General features: G+C 51.9%; 1 protein-coding gene across 2 annotated transcripts in view; it reads left to right on the top strand.

The window, feature by feature from the left end:
- Positions 1 to 463: 463 nt before the first annotated feature.
- Positions 464 to 22,949, top strand: part of CNNM4 (cyclin and CBS domain divalent metal cation transport mediator 4) — a gene marked incomplete at its 5' end in the record, with an annotated part of 48,898 nt that continues 26,412 nt past the window's right edge. Inside the window, one exon of one of the 2 annotated variants that reach the window (XR_014515053.1) lies at positions 464 to 2,018. Coding sequence is in view for 1 of the 2 variants with exons in the window: in XM_083456669.1 (XP_083312795.1) it covers positions 578 to 2,018 (1,441 nt within the window). The remainder of the gene's footprint in view (positions 2,019 to 22,949) is intronic. The other variant, XM_083456669.1, reaches the window with a different exon arrangement.

Genomic DNA, 22,949 nt, shown 5'->3' with positions numbered 1-22,949 from the left:
CTGGCCTTCCGTGGAACTTTTAGAACCGAGACTAGCTGGCCTGGGATGCTTTGGCTGCGCTTCCTGCCCTAGATGACCCTCGGGAGCCCCTTCCAAGTCTGCAATTCTACGATTCTCGCCCTCCCAAGGCTCGTGGCGGGGTGGGGGGGGACTTGAATAAAATATTGGGGGGGGCTGGAAGCCCCGCCCCGCATAACTGACCACATGATGCAATGCAGAGACACTATTTGAATGGGAATGTCCACCAACTTTTTGGGGGGGGCGCCTCAAATATTTTATTGTGGGGGCCGAAGCCCCCCCCCCCCCGCCACGGGACTGGGCTCCTGTGAGTCGCGGGAAGCGTAGTTGTTCCGGGTGCTGCATGGAAGTTGCTCCGGGGCGGCGGGCGCGCCTGGCCCGGTCTGGGGCGCCTCCTTAAGCGGCCGGCCCCGCCCCGGCGCTGCCCGGCGGGCGGGCGGGCGCTATGCAAAGGAGGCGAGCCCGTGACGCCGCGCGCTCCGGCGGCCGCGGCCAGTCGCAGCGCCCGCGAGCCCCAGTCAGCGAGCGCGGCAGGAGCGGCTGGCCGGGCGAGGCTAACATGGCGCTGGGCTGCTGGAGCGGGCGGCCGCGCGGCGGAGGGGGCGAGGCCGGGGCGGCGGGGCTGGTGGCGGCGGCGGCGGCGCTGGTGGCGCTGCTGTGCCCGGTGCCCGGCGCTGCCTCTGCCGCTGCCCGCGCGGGGCCCCCTGTCCGGGTGCTGGGCATGAGGCTGGAGAGCAGCGACCTGCCGGCGCCCAGCGCGGCCAGCCTCTCGCCCATCCAGGTGCTGGAGGGCGCCGAGATCAAGCTGCGCCTCTACGGGCTGGGCATGCACGCGCGCGTCTCCGAGCTGGTCTCCTTCTCCGAGGTGGGCCCCGTCGGCAACGCCTCCTCTTACTTCTGGGGCGAGGCCGCCAACGCCACCTGCCCCGAGAAGACGCAGGACCTGGTGGTGCAGCCGCGCGCCGAGGAGAGCCGCGACACCTCGGCCCTGGTCTCCGTCAAGGTGCAGCTCCTGCGCAAGGCGGAGAAGTCCAAGCTGTACGTCCTGTGCACGCAGAGCGGCCCCGGGCAGCCCTGGCTGCCCCTGGAGGGCCGCGACGCCTTCCTGCAGGTGGTGGAGGAGAAGAAGCACCTGCTGCCCCTCTGGTTCCAGGTGATCCTCATCGGCTGCCTCCTGGTCCTCTCGGGCATGTTCAGCGGGCTCAACCTGGGCCTCATGGCCCTGGACCCCATGGAGCTGCGCATCGTCCAGAACTGCGGCACCGAGAAGGAGAAGCGCTACGCCCGCAAGATCGAGCCCATCCGCCGGAAGGGCAACTACTTGCTCTGCTCCCTCCTCCTGGGCAACGTGCTGGTCAACACCACGCTCACCATCCTCCTCGACGACCTCATTGGCTCGGGACTGGGGGCCGTCGTGGCCTCCACCACGGGAATCGTCATCTTTGGGGAGATTGTCCCGCAGGCCCTCTGCTCCCGCCATGGCTTGGCGGTGGGGGCCAACACCATCATGGTCACCAAGTTCTTCATGCTGTTGACCTTTCCCCTCTCCTTCCCCGTCAGCAAGCTCCTGGACTGCGTGCTGGGTCAAGAAATTGGCACGGTCTACAATCGGGAGAAGCTGGTGGAGATGCTGAAGGTGACGGAACCTTACAATGACCTGGTGAAGGAGGAGCTGAACATGATCCAAGGGGCTCTGGAGCTTAGGACTAAGACCGTGGAAACTGTCATGACCCCACTGCACGACTGTTTCATGATCAACAGTGACGCCATCTTGGATTTCAACACCATGTCTGAGATCATGGAGAGTGGCTACACTCGTATCCCCGTCTTTGAGGAGGAGCGGTCCAACATTGTGGATATACTTTACGTCAAGGACCTGGCCTTTGTAGACCCTGATGACTGCACCACCCTCAAGACCATCACCAAGTTCTACAACCACCCTGTCCATTTTGTCTTCCATGACACCAAGTTGGATGCCATGCTGGAGGAATTCAAGCTGGGTAAGGCAGATGGCTGTTAACCAGAAGGCTGGTGGTTTGGTCCACCCAGGGATGGCAGCGGGCAGGATTTCTGTGTTGCAGGGGGTTGGACTAGATGATCCTCGGGGTTCCTTCCAATTCTATGGTTCTGTGAAAGGGGGGAGGATGTGCATCTAATACTAGACTGGCAAAGTTAGTGCCCTTGTAGGGCCACCCCACACATTAATGTGGGAAACCTGGGTTTGTTACCTAGTGTATTCTCACCTAGGAATTTCAACCAGTCACAGGTCTCCAGTGAGTGTCTGTATAACACTCGTGTGCGTTCTCATGTTGCATTTACAGCAGTGTGGGAAGAGGCTGAGTCTAGAATGGGCTGAGCTTGGTTGTCTTCTTGAACAGGTTATGTAGCCCAGTCCTACAAAGATTTACTCAGAAAAGCGGAATTGGCATTTCATTCTAACAATGATCTTCAATTTTAGCATCAGCAAAACTCTGAAGTGGAGTAATGCTATTCACCCCCACCTGTTGTATGCTAGTATAAAACAGCCTTTATCTTATGCACACACACAAACATCAGATCCGTTTGAAGCAAGGTCTTGAAAGCCCGTTTTGGGGGGTTACATTGTATGTACATTTTTTCCATGTAGGGAAAAAACTATCTAACAGGGATCAAATAGGATGAAAGTGAGAAATGAGATATTTCCCGCCTTGGAGCAGATTAGCTGGGTGAAGGGCTAAAAAATTACAGCTGATTTCTCTAGCATTAAACAAGAATCACTGAGAATCTGGGACTTGGGAAACTTAGTTGCAAAAGAAAAATATTTTTAAAGCTTTGAGAGTTGATAAGTGGGGAGGGCAGGTATATTGGACGCCCTCAGCGATTCAGCTAACTGCTGTGATGTTTTCCCCCATTTAAAATGCTTCAGTTCTTAGAGTTGTTGATACAGTTTCATTGCCAAAGGGATGTTTCCAACCATTTCTGGAGGAGTACCAGGAAGTCTAGATGTTAAGATGAAGTCTGGAAGCTCTTAAAGCCACACTGCTAAAGCCTCAACCTGTGTGTTGCTTTGCAAAGCCCCCACCCCCACCCCTGCTCCACCCCCGTTTCCCTCCTGGAGGATACAGTAATGTTTTGATTTCTTTGCAAAGCTCCACCGAGGCCCACAGGGTATCTCAGTTGGTAGAGCATGAGACTTTTAATCTCAGGGTCATGGGTTTGAGCCCCCATGAGGAAAAGATTCCTGCATTGCAGGGGGTTGGACTAGATGATCCTCAGTGTCCCTCCCAACTCTGCAATTCTATGATTCTGTGAATCATAAAGACACGCTGCGCCTCGAAATTCTCCTCCACAAGCACCATTTCTCCTCATTTCAAAGGAGTTCAGCACAAGAAGATTGCACCCTGGTATTGCTGCTGTTTCCAACAATTAAACATGTTGACATGTATCAATAAGGAGAAAGGGGACGGTTGCCTTGGGCTGGGGAGGGGCTGCCCTTATATGAATGTCTTCCGGCATTTGCAATCTAAACATGCCCTCATGGGATGATGGTTGAAATCCTGCCGGAAAAGTGAAACTACTCAGTCTGTACGTGCATGTATTTTGTTGTTCTTCATTTCCTACTTGAAGGAAGTGCATCTGCCCTTTTCTGCACTGAGTCTGTGGGTGAAGAGCAAGATAGCTGAGGTTTCAAAAGTACTTCGGAATTCTGATGTGGTTAAATGCCATTGCAATGTTTGTAACGTGGCAATGACCCTTTATAGCCAAAACATTGAACACCTCCTTTGGGTGGAAGGACATTGCCTTTAAGACCAACTTTCTCCAAATTGGACCAAAAACTCCATCAGCCGCACTCAATGTTGGCTGGAGATGGTGGGAGTTGTTGTCCAAAGCATCAGGAGGGCACCAGCTTGGCAAAGGCTGTTGTAGACAGTTGTTCTAAACCAGGGGTCAGCAAGGTTTATTTTTCCTGGGCTGGATCGGTCCTGCGGAGATCCTCCATGGGTCGGATTGTGTGCCCGCCTGCGATTTTTGGCGTCTGCACAGACGCGATTTCTGGCACCGCAGAAGCGAGTCCCCGCGCTGTGCTGTGCTGCGCTGGTTTAGCGCAGTGCATGAGCAGGCTGCTCTGTTCAGGGATGGTTCATGGGCCGGTCAAACGACCTCCATGGGCCGCTTCCGGCCCATGGGCCTTAGGTTGGTGACCCCTGTTCTAAACAATGTGCCGTGAGAGAATTAATATTCAGTTGTTTAAATGCATTAACACTGAATTGTTTTTTAAAAAACAACAACAATTAAAGGCTTGGGTGAGCTCAATGTGCTTGTCTTCAGAGGTGAGGCTGCTTGCTGCTTCTCTGCATGATGCATTGCACTGACTTTGCCAGCTGCCACCTTCCAGTGGGGGTGAGTAACTACTTCTCTATTGGGTGTAGTGGCATGGCCTCAGAAGAGGTTACCCATTGCTTCTATGTGAACCATCACCTCTGTTCTAATTAGTTTGTATGGCTGGGGAGTTATTTTGCTGAGTACTGGTTTTGACCTGGTCATTCATTCAGTCACTGCTGATGCAGAGATGATGCAGAGTTGCTCACCCTCCAAGGAAGCTGCCCGTTGTGTCCACTGCTTTGCAATGAGGAGGCAAACTGAGATCTGTGACTCATGCAGAACTACAGGATGTGAACTAACAGCACAGTCCTCAGATATATACTCGGCCCGTTGAACACCCAGCCATGGCTTAATATGATGAACACATTGTGGCTGCTTTGCTCCTGCACTGAGCTCAGCTAAGCTGTGCTTTAGCTCAGCGTATCATCCGAACCCTGGCTCATAGGTTACCTCTCTCCAAACAAACCATGAGCTGTAACCAAGGCTTGCCCAGGTGAGCAAAACCACAGGTCCAAGTTTCAGTGATATACTAAGCTTCTCTCCTAATTGAATTACACTAAAAGCTGAGATCGTCCAGCAGTCACCAGATTTGTGGTGCAGGAGTAGCCCTCCAGATGAAATTGGACTGCCTCTCCCACCTGCCCCAACCAGTGTTCAAAAATAGCCGGGCACCAGGCACAGTTTGCTACTGGAGTGGAACCAATTGTGGAGATTTCTGAGCACCAGGTTGGCGACCACAGTATAAAAATCTGTCTTAGTCCATAGTTAATGCCATTTCCATTTCCACTGTGTGTGTTTCTTCTCCGGTTCCATACTGGAAAAAGTGAATTGTTGGAAGAGCAAGCTACAGTCAAGTTAGTTAAGATCATAGAATCGTATAATTGTTGCACTGGAAGGGACCCCCAGGGTCATCAAGTCCCACCTTACTGGCGAATAGACATTCTGTTGTGGCGCCCTTAACCTAGATTTAGGTTTCTAACAGTGGCCCCAACCAGCATGGACAGTGATCAGAGCTGATGGGTGTTGTAGCCCAGCAGTATCTGACGGGCACTGTGTTGGCTATTCTTGCCTTAAAATGCAAGAATCTGTCATGGGTGGCTTTGACCCTCTGCATGAAAGTATAGTCTCATGAACTTTTCCCGCTGCATCTCTTGCTATGTTTGAGTCACCAGAAAGGCTCCCCAAAGGCACGGGGGATTCTGCTTCTTTTCAAAGGCCTAGGACTGAAAGCTTTGTGTCTATACTTTGTGGCAGACTAAAGACCTTGACGCTGATGGTCTGAGCTGGCATGTTCCATTCTCAAAGGACTTAAACAGCTTGCACTCCAACTTTGGTGAGGGAAGGGAAAGTTGTCAGTTTGACTGGGATTATAGACCTCACACAGGGATAGTTTGGGAGACTGGGAACTGGTCCTGGTATATATAGAAACTTTTAAGGGACCAGAGGAGTTGAAGGAAGGGATCCACAGTCATTCATGGAACCTGAAGAAGCAGCAGATAGAGGACAGTGCTTAAAGTTGCAGTGCTAGGGTCTGGAGGGGTGCATGTTTGGAGGCAAAGAGAGAGGAATGTTAAGAACAGTGTTAGAAACTGAGATATGAAAGCTAGGAGCTAAATGGCACTTTAAACCAATGTTATGGGTGCAACAACGGAATGTCTGGGCACGCTTTTTTATAAAAAGAATACAAAGCTGAAAATGAGTGAACTGCAGCTAAAATATTATGTTCATTTTTCACATGGTCTAGTCCTTTCCCTGCCCACCCCCCTAATATTCTTAAGAGGGTCTCTTTTCCAGTCTTCAGAGAGTAGCTGGAAGTGGGGAGGCAGAAAAGGGTCCTCCTTTCCTTCCACTCCGCAGTTTTAATCTGAAATCTTAGCCACAGTACTGCGCCCGGAGCTCAGAAACTACTTGCAATAAAGAAACTCCCTGTCGCAAAATGTGCCTAGAACAAGGGGAATTTCGAACACTGGTTAAGAAGGTTGGTCAAGGGACAGGATGGCTAAAGGAAGTGGGACAGAGTGGCCGTGGCCAGAAAAGCAAGTGTCGGGGGGGGGGGCAGTTGGTGGAGCTGGAGTGCCAAGAAGCGAGTCTGATTGGAGCATTACTACAGGGGTTCTCCATTTGTGGACCACCAGTGGTCTGTGAGCTTCATTTAGATAGTACGTGGCATCGTTGTGTATCCCCATAGTAGCTGGGATGTGGAGGGATGCCTTTTGGATTTTCCAAGTTGGACACCAAAATGTCTTTGTATAGCTCTGGGAAAAGATGCCAGCTCCTCTGGGAGCATTTAGCTGGTACAAGAACCAAGCACTTAAAAATGAGCTGTTAAGGAGGACTTGAAACTGAGAATCTACTCAAACCGCAGTAGCAAATATCCTCTGTGGGCTGGAGGGAGGAGAGCGAGCACTGGCAAAAGGCAGAGGACAAGTTCACAGATGGAGGGACAGCTCGCTAGCTGTAAATCGATGGGAGGAGCATGTGACAAGCGCCCGATAGCTCACCCAGCCCAGAGGGCACATCAACAACAGATGAGGGAAAACAAGAAGAGACAAAGGCTGTGGAAACCCAGAGTTTAATTTGATCTAAAGCCCAGCGAAAGCTAGGCCCCATATCTTTCAGTGCAGGCATGCATTCCTGAAGCCTGTGAAAATAATACTGCAAGTGTAGAGCAATTAAGCATGTGCAGAGTATAATTCCCTCACCACATTCGGTCCCCTCTCCCAGTGTCTGTGAGAGGCAGGAATGGCTTCCAGGGAGGAATGGCTCTGAATTAAGCGCTGCTTTGGGGATATATTTGCACCTCCAGCTGCTGCCCTTTTAGCATTGAAGGAGGAAAGAAAAAGACCAGAGTAGAGGATTTTTAAATCTCTGAAGGCAGGAGCAGCATATGCCCTGGGAGACCAGATCCTAAAAAGGCATAACACAAAAGGAAAAGGGATTGGATGAGAGGTGGACGAGAGCAAACCCGGGCACTTGTTCTTGGTTGCAATGTTCAGCCAGCTGGAATGGAAAGAGTTAATGGAGCAGAGGATCCAAAAGTTGCTGATCTCACAGCAGAGCTGGAAGAGTCCATGGGAGTAGCCATGGGGGGGGGGGAGGAGCTGCCCCCAATCAATAAATAAAAATAAAAATACATATCTAACTGAGGTTCTGCCCCCCTGACTACGCCCATGGAGGAGTGGTCCTGCTCCCCTTCTGCTGGTCTGCTCTAGCTGCTTCTTGTTGTTGTCACAATAAATAGTACGTAGATTTTGCTCAAGGCTGGGCCAAGGCTTGAACCTCCCTGGGTCGCACTTTTAGTCCGTTCTGGATCCCTGTTGCTGGAAGCCACAGGAAGGGCAGGAGCTCTTGTGCTTTGGTGCCGCTTGCTGGTTTCCTGCAGGCATCTGGTTGACCACTGTGAGGACAGGGTGCTGGACCACATGGGCCATTGGCCTGATCCAGCAGCACTCTCCTTATGATGTTCTTCCTTGCACAACACCAGCAGAATTCAGCATTTACTGGTGCAATTCTTTAAAAGTTATATTTTGATTCAGACAAGAACAGCAAGCCATTCATAGTTACCCACACATAAGAGCCTATAGGAGAATACTGTGAACCGTCAGCAGCATCCCATCTTTCCTGTTCCTGATCCAGACCTTACAATCCCAAAAAGCTTTCAGAGATCAGATTTTCTTTCCAGGTGCCATCATTTCTCTTAAGTGTCCAGAGGGATGCATGTCTGACTGTGTCGGTAAAGAACAACACACTCCTTCGTCCCTGTTTGGTGTTAGAGGTGACTACTTTCAGGAAGGTCGGACTTTTGGGGTCTTCCATCCTGCAGATCTGAAGAGACATCCTTTGAATTTCTGGCTTGTCCAGTGAGGGTGCTTGATAGGCCTCAGTCGTTGTTTTGTGGACTGTGGCTCTGCAACAGTTCTCTTGCTCTCTGTGCTGTTTTGGGAGTGGCAGGGGAGATGAACCTTACTCTGCTTTTCAGGTCTTGTTTGCCTAGGGCTGTGTCCGCCTTGAGTTGCAGGCATTACCCTCCCTCCCACCCCCACCTGAGGAGAACTTCCTGTCACTGCTGTGACCCATGGCCAACTGACTGACCCAGAGCTGGACTGCCCTCACTGCAAAAGAAATGGCCATCTCATGGATGGCTTGCTGCAGGGGTCGCCAACATGGAGTTCTCCAGATGTTGGATCCCAGCTTAAATCAACCCCAGCTAGCACTGCCATTGGTCAGGGAGGATGGGAGCTGCTGCCAATAACATCTGGAGGCCACCAGGTCCACACTCTAAGGAGCAGTTGCAGCAACTGGGGACCCCTCGCCCTCCACCCGTTTATGTACCTTCCTCCAATGGGTTGAGTTCATGCAGCTGGAGACGACACCTTCATGAAAGCTGCTTCTGCTCTTCCCGCTTCAATTCTCTCCTGGCTCTTGGAGACAGTGGTGCAGGAGAGGGTGGGGAGGCACTTGCCTGGCCTGCCTCTTCCTCCAGCTCTGAAGCTTCTTCTGCCTCTGATTCTTGCCTCTTGGCTGGTACAGGTCCCCAGGGCACTGCTCTCCTCTCCCCTCCAGCCCCCCTCCCCCTGGTTCACACTTGCCAGCATCCTGCCAGTCCCTGCCAGTGGCTTGGCAAGAGTATGAGTTGGTGCCAGAAGCAAGATTTGAACAGGGGCTTTTGGCTTGAACTCCTAGTTGCAGTGCAGAGCTGCCTCTGAGCTGCTCATGGAACTTGGAGTTTCAGTGACTGATGATCCCGGAGTGTTCTGAGAACTTGAGGCGCTCTGTCCACAACCCCCACCCCAAGCTGGAGGGTATGTGGTACATCTAAATGTGCCACATGTAGGCCGTGTTACCTCCACCAGAGCCTCACAGAGCCAGCCTTACTCCCAGATGGGTGGATTCCAAAGCCTGCTCACCTGTTACATCTGAGAGCTGACAAGCAGGGATGGACAGATGAGTTTATTTCTGGTCCATGGCTGCCAGGCTGCATTCTGCCAGGCCCTGCCCCCTCTGCCAGTCCCAAGGGTAGTCAGAGCCCTGTGGGTCCCTTTACTTTCAGAGGCCACCTGCTGAGCCCCATCTCTCATCAACCTTAACCCCTTCCTTTCCTTCTTCCAGCCTCTTTCTCTTGCAGTATCACCCACTATTCTCTCCTCCTTTCTGGCTTCCCTGACTTCAAAGCCATCTGCCCTACCTGCTTTCTCTCCCTCGGTTTGGGACCCTTCCAGGGAGATGCTGCCAGCTGCCTTTTCATTCTGTGGCTATTTCTGCTGTGCTGGGAGCCTCCTTTCTCAGAGGCTGATCAATCCTGCTGGCAAGCTGTGGAACCTGCTCCTCACACCTCCATTCACAAATCGGCTGGACCCTGGTTCTGTAGCAATCTGTGCATTTAAAAAAGGGGGGCAGAGAAAACTGCATTTCCCCCCTCAAAATATGCATCAGTCCACGGCATCTCCAGGTGCGGCCCCACCCGAGAGGCTCTCCACTCAGCAGAGACAGTGTGCAGCTAAAGGAACCAAATGGTCTGACTCTAGAAGTCTGCTCTGTACAGTACCATGAATATGGGGTGGGAGGTAAAAAGGATGCTTCCCTACAAGCCCTTGCTTCAGATCTGACCCTTCAGAGGCAGTAAAGGCCTCCAGTTGCTGGAAATCACAAGTGGGGAGAGTGGCTATTTATTTTATTTTTAATTATTTATTTACTTGGTATTCTGCCCTATACTCTTATATATCAGGGCTGGTCGCAACATAAAGTCACGACATAAAAAACAAAAAGTACATAATAAAAACAAAGACAACCCAATAGCCCCCCTTCCACACCACATTTTCAAAGGGCATCAGATGTCAACCAGCCCAAGGCCTGGTGAAAGAGGAACCTTTAAAGGTGTAGAACGAAGGTGGCAGCCGAACCTCGCTTGCCCTCGGTTCCTGCTTTCAGGCTCTATATAGGTCCCTGGTTGGCCGCTGTGAGACAGGATGTTGGACTAAATGGGCCCCCTTTGGTCTGACCCAGAGGCCAGTTCCTGTGGATTAGATGGACAAATAAGTCACAGTGTGCAAACACCCCGCCCCCCCGACTCAACCTTCCACCGGTTTCTTGCCACATTCACACCATGCATGATACCCCTTAAAACAATCATGGCTTCCCTCAAAGAATCCTGGGAACTCTGTGAGGGGGAAGAGGAGTCACCTAACCACTCTCAATGCCCTTAACAGCTCCCAGGAGTCGTTGGGGGAAGGTGCGACTGTTTAAAGTGGTATCATAGAGCTTTAAACATGCAGTGTGAATGTGGCCTCCCTGCACAATCCAGAACGTCAGTGTTTTGAGAGACACTTGGGGAGGTTTGGCCTCTTTGATCTGAGGATACTCTCCTCTTCTCTTGGCAAAGCTGAAAAGATTTGTCATTTCTGGTTGCCCTGAGAAAAGAACTGCAGCTGTCATGGGTCTAGTTGGGTGGTTGCTGCTAACCCCTTTCAAAAGCATGTTTTGAAGGATATAGGATTAAACTGGCTCCTGCCAGAGCTGGTGCCTGTTACAAATGAGCTTAGCTCCTGCTTTCCTGCTGGGGTGGAAATGTCATACTTTGGAACAGGATCCCCAAGAGTTTGTTAGGATCCCAAAATGTAAAATGAGAGCATGTATGTTTTGTGCGTGGTGCCTAAGCCTACTTCACACAAAATGAGGTAGCTAAAAAGTGTACCAGTTTGAGCTGCAGGTGAAAAGCGTCTTATTTACTTAACATATTTTAATTACCCTGCCCTTGGGTTTTGCGAAAACTCCTAGGGCAGCTTACAATTAATTAAGACAGCCAAGAAAAACCAGGGATCTTCTACATGCTAAACACCTGCTCTACAACTGAGCTGTTACCCTTCTTGAAGGATCACAAATCTTTTTCCTGGTTGGATTTTAGTTGTCCATGAGCATTACATCAATATCACCACAAGTCATGGTTTATGCTAACCAGGTTTGTTCATGATTCAGGTTTCCTGGATAACATCACCCCTTAGCTTCTAGCTGTGATTAAGGAGGAACTATGGCTGACGTTATGGCAGAAGTTAACCTGTCTTTTGATGTAATGCTTTCCTGGCTAAGACTGGCCCCGGGCAATATGGGCCAGAGAGGAGTGTGGGTGGAGGAACTTAACTGCAGCTAAAAGTTCAGGCAAAACTTGTGGTTTCAGCCTTCTTGCTTGTGGATGAACATCAGTTCCACTTTGCTCAACAGCAAATCAGCAGTAACAGCAGCCTGTAGAAAATGAAGTGAGTCAGCACTTTGAGGTGTGGGGGTTTTTTTGGTTTTTTTGTTTTGGTAACTTTGCAGAATTACTGCCCACCTTCCAAGTGACTTATGCTGAGTCAAGCTGGGATATGGAAACTTGTAGCACATCTGCAAATATTAGTTGAGAGAGAAAGGGATGCTGGTTGCCATGGTGGGTGGAGAAAGCGGGGGGGGGGGGGGGGACTTGTATGTTCCAAGGAACCAGGGTTAGGTTTCTTTGAGTTAGTGTCACCTTGTGTGGCGAGGTCCCTGGGCCCCGCAGCCCCCTCCAAAATAAATACGCAAACACAAGTAAATTGGGTTAATGGGATAAATAAGGCCACAACTTTGTTGGTTACAGATGTGAGCAGTTTGGCTTAGGCAATGGGGTGAAGCCAGACTATATCCTGACTCCTGCCCGACTGCAGAAAGTCTCATAAGGGTCAACCACCAGAAGGCGGAACCTTACAATATACCGTATTTTTCGCTCTATAAGACACACCAGACCATAAGACGCACCTAGTTTTTGGAGGAAGAAAACAAGAAAAAAATATTCTGAATCTCAGAAGCCAGAACAACAAGAGGGATCGCTGCGCAGTGAAAGCAGCGATCCCTCTTGCTGTTCTGGCTTCTGGGATAGCTGCGCAGCCTGCATTCGCTCCATAAGACGCACACACATTTCACGTTACTTTTTAGGAGGGAAAAAGTGAGTCTTATAGAGCAAAAAATACGGTACATCAATTAAGAGCACCCCCAGCATCACAGTTGGGGTCATGGCATGACCCTAGCCCACACCCAGGCTTCGGACAGGAACCACACCCCCAGATCCCTTTAACGGGATCTTCTTCTTCGGCGATCACTCTTAGCCAAGTAAGATAGTCTTCCATAAACACGGTTATAGCAGTGATTCTGTAAGTAACTCTGGAGGCCAATTCTGGATCCACACATCCTTCCACAGTGGGGATAGTGGTTTCTGGGCGGGAGTTGATCAAGGTGTGGATTTGCCAAGTGCACCTTCCTCTTAACACATTTCTCCCTTGCGTCCTGAGTTCGAGGGGAGGGGCAGGCGGAGGCAACAACCTCTCCTCCCATAATAAGGCTTACCCAATGCCTAGCCAAATGGCTAGTGCCAATTTTGCCAAGTGGAAAAATTCCTACCTGGCCCCACAACCAGACGACCGACATTAGTCATAGCAAGGCCATAGTCAATCCACACAAGAAAAGAGGGTGGGGGGGGGGCTGGGAGATCCCGAGAATGGAGGCAAAAGGAAGCGGCTTCCCATGCCATGCCGCAATTTAAACAGTCGTAGCCACACCCCCAGGCAAACCCGATTGGCCGGGCTGTGTGACGCAGCCGGGGATCCCGCTGACGTGGGCTGCGTTCCTCCACCCACTGCTGGGTCGCTGCAAGGACCTGGATTCCTGCCAAAAGGGGGAACTGACTTCCCACCACACAGTCCTGAAGTGATTTACAACAAGAATCAGGTGCATAAGCACCTCTGTATTTAAAGCCTATCAAACAGCCAATCACTGGTGCTGCCAAGTGGCCAACTCTCTCTCCTGCCCCTGTCCCCTCAGATCTGAGGACGGGGTCAGAGAACCATGTAGTTGAGGGGACCCTCTCGGTCTCTGGGTTGTTCAGGCCTGAGGCGGGTTTCTGCTATGTACCTGAAACTCCATTTCTGATGCCATCTCAGGCAACAGGTTTCTGAAGGATTCCCCCCTCTAGCATAGCTAAGAGGCACACATGCGTGTGTGTGTGTGTGTGTGTGTGTGTGTGTGGATCAACCATTTCGTTGGTAAATGAAGGAATAAAAGGTTTTAAGATAATTCAGTGCACAGAACCATTTTAGTTCTCCTTTACTCTCTGCCAAACAGAGAGAAAAAGATGGGATACAAATGCAATGGCAAATAAATACCGTATTTTTCGCCCTATAGGACGCACTTTTTCCCCTCCAAAAAGGAAGGGGAAATGTGTGTGCGTCCTATGGGGCGAATGCAGGCTTTCGCTGAAGCCTGGAGAGCGAGGGGGGTCGGTGCGCACCGACTCCTCTCGCTCTCCAGGCTTCAGGAAGCTATCTGCTAGCCATGGGAGCTAGCAGAGACCTTGCCAGCACCCAGAAGCTTGGGGCGCGCTGAGCTCCGCACGCCCCAAGCTTCGGGATTGGCGCAGCGCTCCGCTAGCTGTGGGAAAGCCGCGCGGCTCTCCCACGGCTAGCAGAGACCTTGCCAGCACCCAGAAGCTTGGGGCGCGCTGAGCTCCGCACGCCCCAAGCTTCGGGATTAGCGCAGCGCTCTGCTAGCCCTGGGAGAGCTGCGTGGCTCTCCCAGGGCTAGCGGAGACCTTGCTGGCACCCAGAAGCTTGGGGCGCACTGAGCTCCGCACGCCCCAAGCTTCGGGATTGGCGCAGCGCTCCGCTAGCTGTGGGAAAGCCGCGCGGCTCTCCCACGGCTAGTGGAGATCTTGCCGGCACCCAGAAGCTTGGGGCGCGCTGAGCTCAGCACGCCCCAAGCTTCGGGATTGGCGCTGCGCCCCACTAGCCCTGGGAAAGCCGCGCGGCTCTTCCAGGGCTAGCGGAGACCTTGCTGGCACCCAGAAGCTTGGGGCGCGCTGAGCTCCGCACGCCCCAAGCTTTGGGATTGGCGCTGCGCTCCGCTAGCTGTGGGAAAGCCGCGCGGCTCTCCCACGGCTAGCGGAGACCTTGCTGGCACCCAGAAGCTTGGGGCGCGCTGAGCTCCGCACGCCCCAAGCTTCGGGATTGGCGCAGCGCTCCGCTAGCTGTGGGAAAGCCGCGCGGCTCTCCCACGGCTAGTGGAGATCTTGCCGGCACCCAGAAGCTTGGGGCGCGCTGAGCTCCGCACGCCCCAAGCTTCGGGATTAGCGCAGTGCTCTGCTAGCCCTGGGAGAGCTGCGTGGCTCTCCCAGGGCTAGCGGAGACCTTGCCGGCACCCAGAAGCTTGGGGCGCGCTGAGCTCCGCACGCCCCAAGCTTCGGGATTAGCGCAGAGCTCTGCTAGCTGTGGGAAAGCTGCGCGGCGCTGCGTGGCTCTCCCACGGCTAGCAGAGACCTTGCCAGCACCCAGAAGCTTGGGGCGCGCTGAGCTCAGCACGCCCCAAGCTTCGGGATTGGCGCAGCGCTCCGCTAGCTGTGGGAGAGCCGCACGGCTCTCCCACGGCTAGAGGAGACCTTGCCGGCACCCAGAAGCTTGGGGCGCGCTGAGCTCCGCACGCCCCAAGCTTCGGGATTGGCGCAGCGCTCTGCTAGCCCTGGGAGAGCTGCGTGGCTCTCCCAGGGCTAGCTGAGACCTTGCCAGCACCCAGAAGCTTGGGGCGCGCTGAGCTCCGCACGCCCCAAGCTTTGGGATTAGCGCAGAGCTCTGCTAGCTGTGGGAAAGCTGCGCGGCACTACGCGGCTCTCCCACGGCTAGCAGAGACCTTGCCAGCACCCAGAAGCTTGGGGCGCGCTGAGCTCCGCACGCCCCAAGCTTCGGGATTGGCGCAGCGCTCCGCTAGCTGTGGGAAAGCCGCGCGGCTCTCCCACGGCTAGTGGAGATCTCGCCGGCACCCAGAAGCTTGGGGCGCGCTGAGCTCCGCACGCCCCAAGCTTCGGGATTAGCGCAGTGCTCTGCTAGCCCTGGGAGAGCTGCGTGGCTCTCCCAGGGCTAGCGGAGACCTTGCCGGCACCCAGAAGCTTGGGGCGCGCTGAGCTCCGCACGCCCCAAGCTTCGGGATTAGCGCAGAGCTCTGCTAGCTGTGGGAAAGCTGCGCGGCGCTGCGTGGCTCTCCCACGGCTAGCAGAGACCTTGCCAGCACCCAGAAGCTTGGGGCGCGCTGAGCTCAGCACGCCCCAAGCTTCGGGATTGGCGCAGCGCTCCGCTAGCCCTGGGAGAGCCGCACGGCTCTCCCACGGCTAGAGGAGACCTTGCCGGCACCCAGAAGCTTGGGGCGCGCTGAGCTCCGCACGCCCCAAGCTTCGGGATTGGCGCAGCGCTCCGCTAGCCCTGGGAGAGCTGCGTGGCTCTCCCAGGGCTAGCTGAGACCTTGCCAGCACCCAGAAGCTTGGGGCGCGCTGAGCTCCGCACGCCCCAAGCTTTGGGATTAGCGCAGAGCTCTGCTAGCTGTGGGAAAGCTGCGCGGCACTACGCGGCTCTCCCACGGCTAGCAGAGACCTTGCCAGCACCCAGAAGCTTGGGGCGCGCTGAGCTCAGCACGCCCCAAGCTTCGGGATTAGCACAGCGCACCTGGGGGGGAAATAAATTTTTTTCCCTTTATTTCCCCCCCAAAAAACTAGGTGCGTCCTATGGGCTGGTGCGTCCTATGGGGCGAAAAATACGGTAAGTAGGAGAATTTCCCAGAAAACCCAACTTGCTGTGTATCAAGGAGGCCAATAAGTTGGCTGGGCAGAGCTGGTGTGTGCGCAGGTATTGGGAAGCGAGCGTAACTGAAGCCTGGAAGAGTCACGAGTCCCGGGCAAAGATGGGTCACTTGGGAGGGTTTGTGTACAGAGAGAGACACTCCCTTCATTATCATCGCTGCTTCTGAAGCAAAGCTCCCCACCCTCAGGGCAGTTAACTTTGTCCTCTTGGACAAGGCTGAGAGCGCTGTTGTTTTCCCCTCTACGTGACAGTGACCCTGCTTCTCTTACCGGCTTTTCTGGTTCAGATTGTCTGCTCAAAGCCCTTGCCCCCAGAGGGGAGGCTGCTTGCTGCTAGGCGCTTCTCTGTGTGATGCGTTGTGCTGATTTTGCCACCTTCCAGTGGGCGTGGGTAACTCTGTATGCCATGGGTAGGCAACCTAAGGCATGTGACAGTATCTTTCAGATAGTCCTGGAATGTCCTGAAATTACCTTTCTGTGCATCCTGGTAGTGTTTTGAATCTCTGGACTTCTAGTCCATATGCCCTTGGATGAGCTGGGATAACTCAGTCAGTAGAACATGAGACTTGCTCTCAGGGTGTAGGTTTGAGCCCCACACTGGGCAAAAGATTCTTGCATTAATAGAATAATGCAGGGGGCTGGACTAGGTGACCCTCGTTGTCCCTTCCAACTCTGCAATTATGAGTCTATTATTTTTGTGATGGGTGATGATTCAGATTGAGCTGGATTCCTCCGGGCAGGGCCAAGAGGGGACAGCTATTTTTACAATTAGATTTTCTGTTTATAGCCCAAATATGTAACCCTGTATAAAAACAGGCAAACCAATAGTTTTAGAATGATCCTTTAGCACAGCTCCCACCATGAATTTCCATCATGAATTTCCCAGGAGAAATTTCCAGGGGACTCTTGCCCCATGGCTCAAGTCTGCTTTGCACATGGAAATTCCCAGGTTCAGTGCCCTTCGCCTCCAGGAAAATGAGCCCTGCTTGAAATCTGACTGTAGTTGCTGCTAGTTGATAGACCATTCTGGCCAGATGGACCATTGATCTCACTCTGTACAAGGCAGATTACTGTGTTCCTATTTAGAATTCATTTAGAATTATGAGGGCTGAAATCTTACTTGGCCCTACAAAGGGCTCCAGCTCACTGACAGAGCCTATGCTTTACACCAGTGTTTCCCAAACTTTTTCCAAACCAGTTGTTTTTAGACTGCAACTCCTATCATCCCTAGCTAGCAGGACCAGTGGTCAGAGATGATGGGAATGATGGTGATGAAGGGCCAGCTAGGGCTGCTTGAAACCCTGGAGCTGTCCACCAAGTAGACAGACATCTTAGATGGCCCCGTGGTCTGACCAAGGCTGTGTACACACATTCGCATCACACTGCTCCTCTTTTAAGAGCCTCCCCAATCCGCCCCTCCTGCCCCACTCATTCAGCTGCCTTTGCTTCCCTTGTGGTCCCTAACAGGAAAGAATCCAGCATCCTGAGTTTTATCTGCTCCTGTGGAGAGGAGACACCATTAACTGTGGGCAACCACAAGGCTGCTTTTCTCGGACTTGTGGTGTGCAGATGAGCCCCGGGCTGCAACCAGCCTGCAGATTATGCTTTGGCTTAGATAGGGGCAGGGAACTGGCTTTGCTCTGAGGGAGTCCTGGAGGGTTGTTGAGAAGGGAATGTGGCTTTTTGGATGAAAAAGGTTCCCCACCCCAGCCTCTGAGCATGTGCCCAGCAATACGGGTTTGTATCAGAAATGATTTTACCGTCCTTTTGCCCAAGAAAACCTGAGCTTTCTTCATTTCTGCTGCATAATGTGGGTGGGTGGGGAGTGATTTTATAGTTGCCACAGTTAAAGCAGTTGGGAGTCAGAAACCCTTGCTGATCTCCTCCTTATAACCCCGGCGTCTCCTGGTCTATCTTCTGCTTGCCTCTGCTGCAGCAGACCTTGAAGACTGCCTGGCGGAACAGCTCTAGCTCTGCCTGGCATGCAGCTTCAGTCCCTGGCATCGCCAGTTAGGGCAGAAACTCTCCCCCACCTGAAACCCCAAAGGGCTGCTCTCTGCCAGTGTGGACAATACTGACCTAGATGGAGCAGTGATTTGACCTGGTACAATACAAGGTAGCCTCTTATATTCCAAAGTAGATCCCAGAACTGCTGCCTGGGACCCTGCGGTTTGTGGGAGGGGCCGTTCAGGAGGAATTTCAACATTCCTCTGTTCCCAGGGATTTGACAGCAGAAGGACCCTGAGATCACTGAATGAGACAATTTTTTAAAGGAAAATATATTTTTAGAATGCTTTAACTGTAACTCTTTTTAGAATGTTTAAACTATTTTTAGATTGCTTTTTTGGGATTCACTGGCGGAGGAAGAGGAGTGGGGGGGGGAGTGCACCGCCCCTGGCAGCGCAATCCCAGTGGCGTGCCATCGTGGCTGCCCCCCACCCGTGCTGGACGCTACACCCCCACCTGCGCTGTCGCACCACGCCCCCAAGACGCGCACCAGCACCGCCCCACCTTCTCTCCATGCCCCCCCCCCCCCCCGGTGCCGGATCATGAAGCTCCGCCAATGTGGGATTTATGGTTGTTTTGTTAAGGATGCATTTTGCCACCCTGGGCTCCTGCACGAAGAAAGGCTGGATAAATATGTCCAATAAATAAAACAATCTTTTGAATTCATTAAATGAATAAGGGAAGCTCCATTTTAGTTGAAACAACTCTACCACTTTCCCCAAAGGGAAACTTCAGAACGAAGCTGAAGTAAACAGAAAATGGATTTCATTAGCAAATCTGACAGTGGAGACCTTGGGTCTTAGCAAATCCTGGGTGTGGCTCCTTCACTACAGAAAATGATTTTTCTCCTTGAGGTGCCTGTTTGCCCTGCGGATCTGGCCCTGCCCATGTGCCTCACCCAGCGGCAGCTCGCCAGGAGGGAGTCACACCCCTCTTGATGGGCTCTCCTCTTCCTTGGGTTCATAGGTACACCTGCGGCGCTTTCTCTCTTGTATTGCTTGACCTTCTGTCCTTGCTTTGTGGTTTAGTTATTTTTAAATAAATTCTGTACTCAGAGTTGTTGCAGCAACTCAGCTAAGGACCGAGCTAGACGAAGCACCCTAAATGCAAGTAGCAATTTTGTGGATGGCTTATTAAAAGTAAAATGCCTGGTCCCTGGAGGTGCGGAGGGGGCAATCTGAACTGCATCCTGGTGTGGGAGGAAGGGCATAGGGGTTCCAGCAGTTCCAATCCAGTTTGGCTCTCTCCCCCCCCCCCTGCTTCCCCCAGGCCTTCTTCTTGCGTTGGAAGGAAAACTCCATTCATGCCTATAAAGTTTTTCTTATAGTGCAGATAGCAGCCATAACCAGCCTGAAATGGGTCATGATTACCATGGGGGAGGGGCTTAAAACCCCTAACCTTCCTTCCCTGTCACTTTCCATGCATACTATTTAGGTTTTTTTTAAGCCGTTCACACTCTTTCTGTGTAAACTGGTGTCTTGTCCAGTTTGGCACCCTGGTGGCCGCTTGGTGTTTTTGATGAAGCCATTCTGGCCCCGTGTGCACACAGTGATGAACCTTTTTGGCTTATTGTGGCTTCCTTCCTGCTTGCAAGCAGTAATCTGGTGCACACTGCCTTGTCGCTCCCACAGAGATCATGGCTTTGGGCTCCCTAACATACCATAAGGGCTAACCAGCCTAGGACTCTTAAGGCTTTTGCCCATTAAAACCTTGTGCCATAGCAAACTGTTCAGTCTTTAAGGTGCCACAGGTCTCTCTGATATATAGAGGCATTTCCCCATAAATCCCAGTTTGCAGGGGGTGGTGAGGCAACAACACAAACCGGCTGCCTTTAGCATTCAAGCAAGGATGTTGGACTAGGATTTGACCCAGCAATACCATCCTTGGGTTCTTAATTGGCTTTGGCAGCTGCACTGGCATAGAGAGCCGTGTGGTGTTGTGGTTAGGGTATTGGACTAGGACCTGGGAGACGAGGGTTCAAGTCCCCTGCTCAGTCATCAGCTCACAGGGTTGCTGTGAAGATTATGTGGCGAGTGGGGGGGGGGGGAGTGTCATGTACACCACTTCAAGCTCCTTGAAGGAAAGGCGAGATAGAAAAGCTAATGATTATGATAATTGGAATTGGAATGAACGGAGTCTCCAGGCTCAAAGGCTGTAATGCCTGCCATATGGAAACACTGTGCTCTGAGGCTGAGTGGGTTCATCCTGAGTAAGCCTGCGTTTCTGTCTGTCTGTCTGTCTGTCTATATGTCACACCATCAACTGCTTCCCTTTCTGGCTTTTGGTGTCCTTTTCACCCTCTCTTTTTAGAGCAGGGCCCAGAGATCCCTGGTAGCGACAGACAGGCAGAGGAGGACAGGCACCTGGGGAGAGGTCCTGCCAGGACGCGCCTTGCTTGGCAGTGGCAGCCCCCAATGGGCTGCTCTGCCGCCTTTGCCAGGGCAGGGCAGGAATTCCTGCCACCAAGCCGGCACCTGTGGATGGGTGCCTGGTTGCGCCCCCTAAAAATTTTTCACCTGGGGCCTTCCCCCCCTGCTATGCCACTGGGTCCCCGCTACACCACCGAAATTCCTGCAGGATCTCGCAGGAGCATCCCGGAGCCTGTGGACCTGGCGTGCAGTAAGAGAGCTTAAAAGCTATGGTGCTTGATGCAGAAATCCAGGGGGTGGACTAGGGGTCTCCTGCAATTCCACTTGCCCGAAGTATTTTGGACTGGGGGGAGCAATCCCCCAATCTCTTCCCAGGTTGTTTGATGATGGCATTGCACGGAGTCACTGCTGGCCGCAGGAGCCTTCTTGCTGCGTGAGGTCACCATTGCCTATTTTTGGAACTGGAGTTAGTGTGACTTAATCCTCTTCAATTATGGCTGTCTGGGAACCCGGTGACAGAGCACACAGCAGTCTGGCAGCGCTAGCAGACTGAAACCTCCCAGCAAGAGATGTTTGTGTATGTTGCAGAGCTAGGAGTTGGGAAGCTGCCTTCTGCCGAGCCAGACTGTCCAGCCCAGGACAGTGGTACCTCGGGTTAAATACTTAATTTGTTCCGGAGGTCCGTTCTTAACCTGAAACTGTTCTTAACCTGAAGCACCACTTTAGCTAATGGGGCCTCCAGCTGCCACCACGCTGCTGGAGCACGATTTCTGTTCTCATCCTGAAGCAAAGTTCTTAACCCGAGGTACTATTTCTGAGTTAGTGGAGTCTGTAACCTGAAGCGTATGTAACCTGAAGTGTATGTAAGCCGAGGTACCACTGTATTGTCTAATCTGGCTGACAGTAATTCTGTGGGGTCCTGGGGTCTTTCTGCTCCCCTTATAACTGAGGGTGGCGTAAACTGAGCCTGGGGGAGAGTGCATGCAAAGCAGACCCCTTCCAGCAAGGCAAGGACTGGGAATGCTGGATCCACAGCATATGCTCTTTTCAGCCCAGAATTCAGCGCATTCTTCAAAGCTCTTGAGAGCGGGTCTCAAGCTGTTGTTGGACTACAACTCCCATGCTCCCTAGCTAGCAGGACCAGTGGTCAGGGATGATGGGAACTGTCGTCCAAAACAGCTGGAGACCCAAGTCTGGGAGAGGTTAGTATAGTGGCTGCTTCAAGGGCCTGGTTGTGCACATTTTGCCCTTACAAATGTCTCAAACAACCCACGTCATGTATGGTGAAAACCAGATTTTAACCATCTGACTCCAGTCCTATGCAGACTTTTGTAGGGAGTGAATCCTATTGAATTCAATGGAACTTACTTCAGAGTAAACATGCGTAGCATCATGCTGCACACAATTTGGTGTTCCACCCCCCCCCACATGACATACAATTAACATGTTTTCGTAGCCACAAAGTGTGGTGGTGCCTGTTGGCATTTGGCGATATACTGCCTTTTAGCCTTGACCTTTTCTTAGTCTGCCATGGCTGACATAACCACTGGTGGAACTGTTCTCCCTGATTTTGTCCTTCTCTCTCTCTCTTTTTAAAAAAGCTCCCCAAATTTGTGGCCATCACCATATCTTGTGGTAGTTTGATAAAGCAAGGATGGGGCTTGGAGCTGAGCGAGGGGCTGAGTTGAGTCATTTGGATCTGCTTCTCAAGGCTTTGTGTGTTTCCTGCTTCCCAGATAACAAAAGCTCAGTGCCTTGCCTAAGGTTCAGTAGAAGAACTATGCACGTGTGTTGTGTGGGCAAAAGTGACTAATTTATTTAAATCATTTCTATACGGCTTTATCTCTTTTTTAAAAAAATATATGATAGTTTACAATCTAAATTAAAACATCAAATAAAGCATTGCAAAATGTCAAAGCATTATATATGAAGGTTAAATATACAATATACGTACATTTAAAGCAGCATAATTAACAGAAAAACAAAATATTCATACAAACGTTTGCATCTCATAGCTTTAGATGTTAGGAAAAACAGTATCTTGTCTTTGGCAGGTAACAGCTGCCACCCAAGACACAGTGTCTTCTTTCTGTCTATCTGCAGGTTGTAAAATTGCGAGGACAGCTTCAGTTGTTATCTCTTAGATTCACTAGCCAAGGGACCTCAGCTTTCACCTTGGACTTCCCAGGGTGATGTTTGATGCTGAAATTGAAATCAGCCATTATTGCTACCTGCCAGTGAATGGTGGCGTTATACCTGGTGGAGGTAAAGCCATATTCTAAGGCGGTGTTATCACTGTAGCCAGAGCTTTCCAAACTGTGTGTTGTGACCCGTTAGTGTGTCGGCTGCAGTGTCATAGGTGTCTTGCACGAGCGCTTCCCACACTCCTCCCGGGACTGGAAAGGGGTCAGTTTAACCTCTGGTTTGCTAGTAAAACTGAATTACTGTGTCGCAAAATGATGCATGTCTAAAAAGTGTGTCATTAACATGAAAAGTCTGGAAAGCTCTTTTGTAGACCATAATATTAATTCATTCATTTCATAAAATTTATTCACTTCTTGATTGTAAAA

This window comes from Podarcis tiliguerta (assembly GCF_965153285.1).
Source record: "Podarcis tiliguerta genome assembly, chromosome: 8".
Taxonomy (NCBI): Eukaryota; Metazoa; Chordata; class Lepidosauria; order Squamata; family Lacertidae; genus Podarcis; species Podarcis tiliguerta.
The sequence above is the reverse complement of the archived record's forward strand: the minus strand, read 5'-3'. Positions and strand labels throughout refer to the sequence as shown.